General features: G+C 39.3%; 1 protein-coding gene across 28 annotated transcripts in view; it reads right to left on the bottom strand.

Annotated features, from left to right (window-relative positions):
* The window catches only part of FBRSL1 (fibrosin like 1), a 733,202-nt gene that overhangs the window by 209,588 nt on the left and 510,541 nt on the right, over window positions 1–13,073 (bottom strand). For all 28 annotated transcript variants that reach the window (XM_043529090.1, XM_043529079.1, XM_043529089.1 and 25 more), the window contains one exon: window positions 8,262–8,291. In XM_043529090.1, coding sequence (XP_043385025.1) covers window positions 8,262–8,291 — 30 coding nt within the window. The remainder of the gene's footprint in view (window positions 1–8,261; window positions 8,292–13,073) is intronic.

Raw genomic sequence — 13,073 nt, forward strand, 5'->3', positions numbered from 1 at the left:
ACAGGGCAGGTTTCAGCAATTAGTATAAATAAATAGTTCAGAAAGCATATTTATATCCAGAACTAAGAGACTGCTTAGGTTTTGAGAGCTGCAGACACTATAAATTAAACTCAGATCTAGTGATATTACCAACCTGGTTTACATATGAATGGGAACCCTTTCAATTTCAGCCTATTGCTTTTCTATTTATAATATTCCAGCTACATACACCTGCTTGATTCTCTTTAAAAACACTTATCAGGTTGATTCCATTAAATAATAAATGAATATGCTTAAAGCGAATGTGGACTTTTCCCATGAACGAGTATTTACGGACAAGGACATTTGGGGCTGATCTTTCTTGTTGAGCAGCATGTCTAAGATTAAGACTTACATCACCTGAATGATGCATTGACAATAAGTGGCCTGCTGACACGAACTCTTACTCACATACGTAGTTCCACTGAGGTCTATAGGACCAGTCAAGTGACTAATGACGACTGGCCTGATTTTTAGAAATGCTGAGGATCCACAGCTCCAGTGGAATTTGACTAGAGTTGTGGACGTTCAGAACTTCTGAAAACCAGGCTCTACTTGCACAGATAAAGATTTGCATGAACAAGTCCCAGTCATGTTGTTATTTTGAATATTAAATTTAAAATTCTTGGAATTCCCTTCCAGTGTTACTTATACTGAGGCCTCAGTGTTGACTATTGACAGGTAAATGAAAATATAAGATTTGCTGACTGTGCTAGACGCACATTTTTTGCATTCGTGTCCTTAACTATTGAGATATTTTGGGGAGGGGATTTTGCTCTTTGATTTGGGGACTGGCTGTGCAGATACAGGACAGGCACAGAATGTGGTGGGTATCCTGACAGAACACTGAGGCTGAGTAAATCTTGTAGGAAGAACGAAGCTGAATAAAAGTGAATTGGAAAAGATTCCAAATCTGTGCAAACTACTTGCCCGTAGTCTGAATGCTACTGATCCAACAAGACTGAAACCTGAGGCAGGTAGTGGATAAAGCAGCTCTGTGCTGTTGACCCTACAATACTACAGAGTAATTGAAATGCCAAAAGCTATAAGCATTTAACACATATAGATCTTTTTCCTCATACAGGAAGAGTCCAACCTATCCCAGGCATTTTTAAAGCCGAACTGTAGCTCAATTGTGAAAGCCCTTCAGCAAATTTTTAGGGCATTTCCAATCAGTGAAGACAGAGTGGGAAAACAAGAAAAATCCTTCATGGAAAAGGGATTCTGCTTAGTCTTTGGAACTTTTTTTTAATTAAAAATACATGTTTCTGTCTCTCATCAGTATGAACCCAAGGAACGTTTCTAATAGTTTTCAGCTCTTTTGCCATGTTATATTGTACATATTGCATCTGGTTTTACAGCTACATTCGCAAAATACTGTTTACCTGGACAACTGAATCATTACCAAGGTATATAGCAATCACTAAAGAATATTTCATATAGTTAAAAAAATCAGAGGAAATGATACATTTTAGGGAAATTCATCCCAGCTGTTTGAAGAGCAGGAAAGGTGAGCAAACCTTTGTAAATCCATCAGGCCTTCCTTCCCCCGCCACCCCAATCTAAAAGCCTTAATATGCAAATGACTTTGTCCTTGAATGTGATCTTGATTGTAAAGATTTTATTTTGTTTCTTTCCTCCCTATGAAAGACAGAAGGGATAGCGAGTGAGTCTTTAAACTCTCAGTTCTTAAGGCTGTTAATATTTCACACTGCCAGCAGGAAAAGGAATTAAAACTGCCAGCAGCTATCCAGATAGATTTTAAAATCCCCTTCCCTTCCTCCCTCCCTCCTTTTTTCTCTCTGCATCCCTTGGCTTCAGAGAATATTTTCCCCGCAAATTGGTTTTAAATTAAAGGAGGTGATGAAAGCAATGTGCCGTCTCAGCATTTTCCCAGGTGCACTTAATCTAATTTCATTAAGGAGATCAGGACAGATGATCGCTACAGTCGAAACATTAAGTCTGTCCATTTTTGTATAAAAAACCATTAAGTCTGTCAAAGTGTCGGCGGGTGGGCTGTTTATTATTGGAGATGAAGGCGCGCTTTGCTTCCCCAATAAACTGTCAGGAGCAGTAAACCACAAATTAAGTCAGCTGCTGCCAAAGATTTAGGCAAAGATCTCCAACTAATTTTGACACAGGTGTGAGAAAGGCCAGGGAAATAGAGCCCTTAAGTAGGTCTGTGAGGTTTGGGAACCATGTTTTTTGTGTATATTTTCTATGATTTTTAACAAACTTCAAGCGAATGCAATGCAAATGCTGGGATGGGACATCATGGGGTATGGTAAAGCTGAGTACATAAAGTACATATTAAGTACATTGGCTCAATATGGTTTTAAACTTCCAGATGCAAAATGGCTGTAAATTGGCATTGGGCACCGATAAGTAGTGCAAAGCTTCAAATGCTGAGTGTACCACCACTTTTATCTACACTGAATCCTGCTCCGACCCATCATCTTATTCTTAAGCAGAAGTGAACTGATAAAAAACTTCATTCAACCATTTCTCCCTCTTAAGTGTTTTTGCAACTGTCAATACACTGTGGAGTCGCGATGCATGGGTAATAATAAAAATATCACACAAAATTAGAGGAAACCCAACGGAACAGAGAAAGTACAGCAAACTTCTTTAAAAGCACAGAAAAAAGAGTGAAGCTTTCAAATTGAGTTTTCAGGCATTACGAAGCTCAACATAATCTATTTGTTCAGAAGGACATCTTGTTTCTCGTCAAAAAATGGAGTTTGGTAAAGAGAGTCAGGATATTATGAAATGTTATTAAAGTTCTTTACTTTTTAAGTTACATTTTCTTTATAGTATATACAGAATAATTCATGATCCCTGACAGAGTGCATGATTGTTGCAATTCTTTCAAGAGCTTTTTACTCATCTTCTAAACCACAAGGGAGCAGTTGAAACAGCATCTGACAAGCAGAATCTACCAGCCTACAGGTACATTCATCCTGCATTTTGGTTGGGGAGAGTGGTGACAAGTGCATTCTCAAGCAAGGAGAGGCAAATGTAACCTCTGGACTTCAACACTGACCCATGTACCAGTCCAGGCTCCGGAGTACAAGGGCTGATACAATAGACTGCAATGACTCAGCTCTTTGTGCATTCCTAGTCTTTAAGCTGCTCTAGTAAACAGAATGTAGCACACCTAGAACTCATTTCTGGACAAAGTAATTAAGAAGCTAGGGGAAAGTCTCCAGCATCTGTAACTTCTGCATTTGTGAGATAGGGTTCTGTAGTTCTGACAGCCTCACCTGGACTTGTGTGAAATGCACTTTGCAGTCTGGAGCTTTCTGGCTATTTGTGCCCCAGAATACTTTTAATGGGAAGTCAAAGAACTGAGGATGCATCAGGTATTGGACAAAGGAAGACCTGCATGGAGGATGAAAGCTTAAGACACAGTCAGTCAACCTGAGAACTGAACAGAGGGTTAGGTTTGGTTTGGGAACGGACATAGATTTGGATGGGTATTTACATTGCCCATCCCTTCTGCTATTAAAAATTTTCAGCTGATTATGGAGGGGCACCGATGAGCTACAAAGTGAGTTCTCCATCCAGTGTTCCTGATGGTAAATGCTGAACATCAATGACAGCGTGGAAATTAATGGTGGGAAAAACATTCAGAAAGGTTTATCTGAAAAGACTGTGATTACATGTTGGGAATATTTTTGAAACAAGAAGCATTTCAAAAATGACCTTTGCAAGACTCTTACATCACCCACATTTGTACTAGCGCTCTATGTACTCTGTACATCTGAAGACTTTGGGCAGTGCTGACACTGTAAACTATTTGGAGCAAGGACTGTAAGCCGTCATATATTTATAAGGTGCTGAACACATTGTCAGTGTCCAGTAAATAACCGTAGCAGGGTGAAGTTGAATTTGAAGAACTAAATTATGGTGTGTGAATAAGGTCTAACAAATGGGCTACAAAGGAACCTGAAGCAAATGTACTGTGCTTTTGCAAAGAGAACTGGGAAAACACTATTTTGGCAGCTCCACCAATACCCTTTTTAATTTTCACTTCAAGCTCAGATATTACTTACTTGACGCTCTCCTACCAGAGCTAGAACACAAAACTGAATTGCAGCATAAACACACAGCGAACATTTAATTAACTTGGAAACACAATGTCATTTTTTCTATGACTTATTTAGCACCACATTAAATGAAGAAATGCCTGATATCTAACCCTTGATTTGGAGAGCTTGCTTATACCCAGGGTCCATACAATTAAACTGACAACCCATAATTTCACACACAGCAGACAGAAGCCCAAGAATGAAAGAACATGAACGCTGAATTACTTAGAAAGAAAGAAAGAGGCTTTAAAAAAAAAACAAAAAAACATGGTCGTGAACACTGTTATTAAAAAAAAATCGGAACAACATTTTGGTGTAATGAGCAGAGCTTACTCATTCCCTTGTTTTATGCAACTTGACTTTTGGCTTTCTGCAGAACGCCATTTAACAGAGCACATTACCAAGCTGCTAGCCACTTTTCATAGTGTTGCTAAAGCAGGTAAGAGACAATAAGTGGAACTGTTGATGGTTTATATTACTCTATTATGTTAATGTTCACTAAAGTATGCCATAAGCTCTCTCATTACATGTGTATAAACCAATTCTCTGTGGTGTTATTCCTGTGTTAAATGCTATAACTACATAAATCTTGAATTAATGGAGACTTTATAGTTCCTGAAAATGAAGGGTAATTGCTATCTGTTAATGCTGTTGTTGCTATTAAAGGAGTATATATTTTCTGTAACAATGTTTATGGACCATGAGCCTCACATAGCAGCTACTGCATAGTTTGGAACATAGTGTAATACCGTTACCAGACGAACTCCCCTCCTCTTTCCCCATCACCAAAAAAAAAAAAGGTGACATACTCTCCACAGCTACCAAAAAACTACCCTGTAATTCTCCTAACAACGGCAGAGTCCAAATCCATGCCCTTCAATGAACATAAGGCAGAAGTAATGGGATTCATGTTACCGACATTGGGAATGCATGGTTTGCAGAGCTCTTAGTTTGTCTCAGTGGTAGAAAAGCTCAGTTTATTGTTTCATTTAAAAAAAAAACAAAAAACAGTTCTTAGAAATCATGGAAAGTGGGTGTGAGAAAGTATTTCCCCGTTCGCTTCCCTGGAGAGTTCTGTGGTGAAACAGAAACTTGAGGCAACAGTTGGTGGAAATTCGCAGCACTCTCCCTCAGAAAGTGGAAGGGGTGCATTAATACCTGGCTTCATTAGTATACCTAACTGAAGTCTCTGTGCTTTTAAAAACAGCAGAGTCATCATTTGGAAGCACTGTCACAATCTGCCATCAGACCGCACCTCATGCAACTATAAATATCACTCTTCAGTTCTGGTTCATCTTCTTTATAATTAACTGGGCTCAAACTTGATTACCCTATGCCACTGCCCTCTAGAGTACTGGATGTGACTGCATAAAAGTAAAAACTACGAAGGGTCTGCTTATAGCTACTAGTACAGGGAAGAAAAATTACAAATGTTGCTCTAACGTATGCATTTTTAAAATGTTGGGAGCTCTAACAACCTATATATCTATGGGCTAAATAAATAAGGGATAAGTAGCAGGCAGTGGATAGGATATGGAACTGGGAGTCGGAAGACTTGAGTTTTATTCCCAGCTGATGCCACTGACTCTGTGTAATTGTGGACAATTTCTCCCCTCTCCCATTTCCCCACCCATAAAATGGGATTGCGGCTGCTGCTAACCCACCTTAGTGAAGTGATGTGAGATCTACAAATGAAAAATGCTATGTAAGTGCAAAGAATTTTATTAATAAATGCTGCCCTGCATTTAATTAGTGCTCAAAGGGTGTGTGTATTATTATCTATAAAGATGGCACAGAGAGCTTCTTGCTGAGCAAGCAGCAAGATAGGATCTCTCTGTAGCACTTTAAAATGCTAAGAAAGGTGCAGAGTCCATACATCTTATCCCTTAGAGAGTGTGGTGTGTGGGCTAGAGCATATGTCTAGCCCTACAACTGGCTGCAAAGGGCAGGAAATGTTATTAGAGGGCACACTTTGCTAATGTTCTGAGGAGTAGAAATACTCCCCAGTGTAATCTCTCAGGCTACCATAAAGAATTCTTTGTTGAGGCCACTCAGGCCAGCATTTTGATAGCTCCTTGTTGTATCAGCCAGGGCAGGATTAAGATCTATAACCAACAGCTGTCCCCTTAGGTATAATATCAAATGTAAACAGAGCCTGATTCTCCATGTGCTCCATGAATTTAGTGGGAATTCCACATGAAGGGCATTTGCACTATAAGGCCCATTGGAAAGACTGAAATCCCTCCGCTTCAGCCATAATGGTGCTTATAGTTTGGTGCTACATGCACATGTCTTTGCGGACACAAAAGGCAACCTTACTTAATGCCAGAGACCTACTTAATGAAACTGATGTCTTGCCTCATGTCTTTACAGATCAGAGAAGAGATATAAAAAAAGACAACTGCTCTCTCTCCCTTTTTGGTACAGAAAGTACTTTGATTAGGCAGGATTTACTAAAAGGAGGGGGTAGTTGGAACATGTATGAGACTGGATGGTCCAATTACAGATATATATGAAATGCTATAATAATGGTATGGAATGCTAGAATGGTCTTTCATTTGCTGTAAAGGACAGTAAGTTACCAGCCAAACACAATGCCGCTTCCTCTAAAGGTAACCTCAGATCCCACATTCTGAAAGCTAATCAATGTTGTTCAGATTTCAATTTCTTCACTACAAGGTGAAGTCAAACCTAATCTAACAAACGTCAGTCTCAGATGTAATGCTGCTAGCTGGGTCTACCAGTGTAATTTAGATAATCATTAATAGCATAGCTGTATAATAAAACTACATGTCACTTACAACTTCATCTGAGGTTTGACTGGCAGATCTTTTAAACTGTTTTCTAAATGACTGCTTTTACTTTCTCTGATTGCGCAGTGTAAGAAATGTCTTAACCCTATGGTACCCAAGCTTTGGGGGAGTAAATTCAACCTGTTTCTCTGCCAAAAATCACCCTCTGTTATTATTTATCCTTATGCGGCAGACAGCCATAGAAATATATGCTGCAAAAACAAAATGTCCACTAAAAATGTCCACTGTTTGTTTCATTCAAGAGCCATGATTAAAATATTCCTCTTTGTTTAAGACTTTTTGCCAAAATGTATCTGTTGTCTCATTCAGGGAAAATTAGATATTTGAGTGGACTTTTAAAAGAAGACAATGAAAAAATGAAGGACAGCATACATTTTCCTGGTTTTAAACCCATGCCAAAAAACAACAAACCCACCCTCATAAAACTTAGTTAGCATTAGCTTTCAACGCAGCATCTTGAATTCACTTCTTCCTATGGTTACAGGCAATTGTGCTGCCAAACAGGATAAGGAATTTCAGAACTCAGCTTTTACATTTGTAACGCTGATTCAGTGGAATCTGTGCATGTTGTTGGTTCTCATGCATGGATATAAGGGACTGGAAAAACAAAGCTTTGACGAAGATTTAACCTGAGACTAATATCTGCTAAAACAGATGGCTATGGGGACGCTGAAGACTTTAAATGCTTGATGTTCAAAAGCATGTAGCAGCTGCTGCTTCCACTAGGGGTTGTCTGTTTTCATTGCAAAGGTGATGCTCAAGCACAAGAATGGAGGTCAATGGGATAAAACAAGAAGTCCCTATACATATACCAAAACATATTGCTATAACCTCCCACTGTCTAACATCCATATCAAACAAAAAGGTCAGAAAAATCACTGTTGCGTGATAAATATGCATGCAACATGACAAAATACTCCCTGACAGTTACCTATCCTCATAGACAGTGCAGTACCAGTTGTCCATCTTCTAAACCCATTATAAAACTGACATGTTCAAAGGTTATTATAAATAAAATATTGGCTCTTGAGGAGTTATCAGGGAAGTCTTTCTCCAAAACAAAAAATAGTGCCAACACAGTGACTTGCATCCTACTAAACCCTGGCACATTAATCAAGAAGGAGTATTGTGTTAGCAACAGAAAGCTTGGCTGCATGTCTAAGCTTAGGGCAAAGGCTGAGACTATCATCTTGTGAAGCGGATACAAGTTACTGATATTTCTAAATTTGACATGAAGGCTAAAAGAAAATATTATGTTACTGTTAGATTCATTTTTATTTTTCTCATAGGGGAATTTTCAAGCTGGTGAAGCATATGGAAAAAGGGAATTCAGTCTTACCTTATCGTCAATATCACTCTCGCTGTCACACTGCAGATTAGAGAAAGAGAGAGAGAAAAGGCTTCATGAAATATCTGTATATAAATGAAACTCCTGCATCATCATCTACAATCTTTCAGGTGGCTGATTAATAGATATTTCAATGAACAGCGTGTACACTTTCATTGTATGCATTTCACATTGCCAACATAAATAAAATATGCAAAGCAGCAGCAGATTTCTCTTTTTTTAAAATAACAATACAATGTGCTAGTAGTTGAATTAGATGTTCACACACAAAGTCGGCTTTAATCGAATGAGACAATCAGCTATGTGTTGCAACAACCACTGGATGTCACATGGATATTTCAATACAAATCTTGGCCTCTTTTCATCCAAAACTCTGGAAAAGTATAGACACAGCTGTGGATGCCCCTAGCTTGATAAGCACTTTGTCATTTAATGAGGAAACTGTGAAGGTGGCAACAGTTTCTAAATCAGATTAGTGGTACCCATAATGGTAATTGAAAATATTTAAAATAAATTATTTTGAATAGTTTAGCTTAAAATCAGATTGCAAACCCAAGTCGAAAAGTGTTTATTTAAAGAGTTTCAGAGCAAACTCTTTTATTGTTTCTGAAAAGGGAACATTTCATTTTCATTGCACAAGCGATGGCAAGATAACTTGAACTCTGAATCTTTAGGGGTGTATGGATTTCATTGGCCACAAGTCAGAAGGATTTACATTTGCAAGATAGAAATAAATCCACACAGAATGGAAACGTCTAGCTGTTGTGGGGCTTCTGGATTCCACTGGCATTTTAGTTCACCGTGCGTGGATACTGCAGCGCACATTTGCAAATGGAGGTTAGGATGGGAATCCATGTTGTGAACTGCTTTATTGGGGCTCAACAAGCTGAGACCATGCACCACAAGTATGGAAACTGGACGTGAGAAATCTGCACATCTGTATTACCGAAGTAAGAAAACCTTTTCTTAGGTCATCTAGTCCCCATCTTCTAATCTCGAGAGAAGGAGGATTGTTCCTTACTGTATAATAAGTTATCTTAATTGGAACGTTGTGCAACATAATGCAGTTATGCTGTGACACCCTTGCCTTTCTGTGGTTTGCCTTAGAAATTACATAATCTCTCCTTTCTTTTGCCATATGAAGTGGCCATCCCCAAGGACCCTACGACTCTGTATTCTTTGATACGTACAAAGCACACAATAAACTTGGCATTCGTCGGTCATGATTCTATAGTTAAGATTGCCACAGGTTTCCAATCTAAAGCTTATTCTCACCTAACTTTTTGCAGTAATAATATTCCCACCTAAAAATGTATGTGGATCATGGATGGGGGGCGGGGTGGTCAATAATTTTTTGGCTGTTATTTCAACGAACACTTTTCAGATGTTTCAAAAGTCTTTAAAAAGTGGCATGACCCGTCCCTTCTTCAAACTGTAACACCCTCTTCTGATTTTCAGCCTCCTTTCACTGACAAATGCCACAGTTTTACACCAGCATGTGCATCCGTGCACTCGTGTCTCTCACAGTTCTGAAGAAACAAGAATTCAAAGCAAAAAAGTTGGTAATCTTGGTTACTACTGATTTGATCTCTCTTTAATGATGCTGCTATAGCGAGACTTATCCATCTATCAACAGCAATGGTCAGTGGTTAGGTTAACCTGGGAACACTCTATAGGTAATTGGTCAGTCTCTAAGGTGCCACAAGTACTCCTTTTCTTTCTATAGGTAATGTGGTGCTACAGGTAGATCAGCCTTAGCCAGCTGAATGCTTCAGCACCTGAACCTTCTGTGCAAATGTAGAAGAGCGGCGAGCCTATTTTAAAGTATAAAAATGTAAGCAATTCAATAGGAGATGGGGCTACCGAGCTAAATAGGATCCCATGGCAACAACCTGGGTCTCCCCTCACAGCCCACCATAGGTTTATGCAACTCTATTTTCACTTCTGAGCTCCGTTTTGCTTTTTAAAAGAAAGAAAAGAAGGAAAGTCACAACACACAAACTTTGTTAAATTTTCAGGTGCCCTTAAGGTTCAGTCATTCAGTTAACTGCAAAGAGCTAAATACATTTGTTCCATGTGTTATACTGTGCACTCCATTTACAAGAATCACTGATATTAGAATCAACCACGTATAGTGATCAAAACCACTGGAACAAAATCATTCCTAAACTAACTAAAATAAGCCGCTTGTAAGAATCAACTGCTTATAAGAATCAAATCATCCAGGACAAATGTAATTCTTATAAAAGGAGTGCACTTGTATAAAGTAGCAAATATTTAATAATGGGCTCTTCAATTTAGCAGAAAAAGTTACAACTTGGTCCAATGACTGGAAGTTAAAGCTAGACAAATTTAGACTGGAAATAAGGTGTACATTTTCAACAGTGAGGGTAATTAACCACTGAAACAATTTACCAATGGTCGTAGTGGATTTTCTATCACTGAGCATTTTTAAATCAAATTGGATTTTCTCTAAAATATATGCTCTAGAATTATGTTTGGGAAGTTCTAAGGCCTGTGTTATACAGGAGGTCAGACTATATAATCCCTTCTGGCCTTGGAATCTATGAATCTATGGAAAATACTGCAAGAAAGAAGGATGTAAAATTCCTGTGATGCGGCGATAGCCATGCGTGCCTAAACTGAAATTCTGGAAAGAAACAATCCAAAAACTGCAGCAAACTCAGAGATATGCAACCCTGTTCCCTTCAAGAGCTGTGCTTATAGAACCAAATGTCACAAGGTAGGCTGCACTACATTTGTATTTTGCACATCTTCAAACATCAGCTTATCAAATCATTACCACTGTCAGGGTAATCTTCAGAAACCACTGGAAGCCAATGCCTGTTGGACAGCTCTTGTGCTACACATTAAGTACATGGTTAAATGTTTTGCTAGACTGAAACCTAAATTCTCAGTGACAGAACCTTCAAAGATGCTGTTGCCCCCTACTTTTCAGCGTATTTAAAACTTCACTAAGGAATCATAGAATATCAGGATTGGAAGGGACCTCAGGAGGTCATCTAGTCCAAACCCCTGCTCAAAGCAGGACCAATCCCCAATTTTTGCCCCAAATCCCTAAATGGCCCCCTCAAGGATTGAACTCACAACCCTGGGTTTAGCAGGCCAATGCTCAAACCACTGAGCTATCCCTCCCCACAACTTTATACAGACTGGTCCTTAGCAAATAATTTCACACATGCCCTACCTTTCAACTTATGTTGCTAAGTTTCATGAAATAAACAAATAAATAGAAGGGGTTAGTGTCACTTCTGGAGACCGGGGGTTTCCACATCATGTTTGACGGTCAAAAGACAAAATCACTTTGTTAGAGACTCTCCTCCTAGTCCCTAGCCCCAGTGGATGTTTGCTGACTTCAGAAAGACCCTCACAACAAAGCTGTGCTGTTTTCTGTTCTGGTGAGGCCCAGGCCTAAGACCGAAGGGGCACCGCACCTCATGATTAAAGTGCATTGGCAGCACAGTGTGAGTAGGCGCCTGCCTGAACCTGAACCTGGCTCAACACAGTACTGACAAAGCATCAATCGAAAAGCCTAAGAGAAAAAGAAAAGGGAGATAGAGTCAGAGCAGTAAGCTAATTATGGTCTCTATAAATACACTATTTAGGGAGACTGGATGATTTAGGGGATTGGGAGCTTTTCATCTCCAACTGTGTGGTCGAAATCCAGCCTAAGTCAGTAGTGACCAAAAGCCAGTATCATCTAACAGCTGTTTGGAGCTCAATATGAAACAGATTACTTTAGTCCAGTTCCTATAGTGGAAGGGGTCCATGGCCCCAAACCACCATCCAGTTGATACTACTTCTTGTGGTCTCTCTGGCCTGGTCTACACTAGAAAATTAGGTCGGTTTAACTACATCGGTCAGGGGTGCAAAAAATCCATGTCCCTGAGCGAGGTAGTTAAGCCCACTTAAGTCCCTGTATAGACAGAGCTAGACTAATGGAAGAAGTCTTCCATCGACCTAGCTACTGCCTCTCAGGGAAGTGGATTACCTACGCTGATGGAAGAACTCCTCCCATCGGTGTAGGTAGTGTCTACACTGAAGCACTACAGTGGTGCTGCTGCAGTGGCTCAACTGTGTTTTAGGTGTACACAAGCTATAGATTGAATGAACCAAAAAGACTTAATTATCTTTTCACACTTAAGGCGCTGTCTACACAACACTGTGGCTATCATTTTGACTGCTGTGTCACTTAGACCTTCACTGAGATGGGATTAGTAGATTAATCGGTTTCAAAGACAGAAGAGACTATTTTGACCATATAGTCTGACCTCCTGCATAACACAGGCCAGAGAATTTTATCTAATGCTTCCGGCATCTAGACCAATAACTTGTGGTTGAACTACGGCATATCTTTTAGAAAGACTACCCAGTCTTGATTTAAAGACCCCAAGTGATAGATAAATGACTCAGTGGCTAAAGTGGTGGCTACAGCTGGAGGTTTCTACTCATATACGCTGAATCTACCCCTAGTGTGGATTAATTGGGGCAAGCGATGGAGGGAATTTTTTTAGAAAATTTCCCTCTTTAAATAGGGCCCAAACAGTAACCAACTTGAAACAAATTTGAAGTAAATCTGAGAGGTAGTGGGGGGGAGGTTGCACTGTTGATATCCTATGTTGTACTGGTTCTATAAATGTGGGACTTTCCAGGCTGCCAACCGACCACCTTGTAACAGCTCTAAATGTAATTTAAAAATTATACATACAAACTAATCAAGTAATTTCCACTTCTTGTTTGAGAATTCTGTATCTCACAAGCATTAATAGAAATTCTTGCTGA

This window comes from Chelonia mydas, chromosome 15, assembly GCF_015237465.2.
Source record: "Chelonia mydas isolate rCheMyd1 chromosome 15, rCheMyd1.pri.v2, whole genome shotgun sequence".
Lineage (NCBI taxonomy): Eukaryota > Metazoa > Chordata > Testudines > Cheloniidae > Chelonia > Chelonia mydas.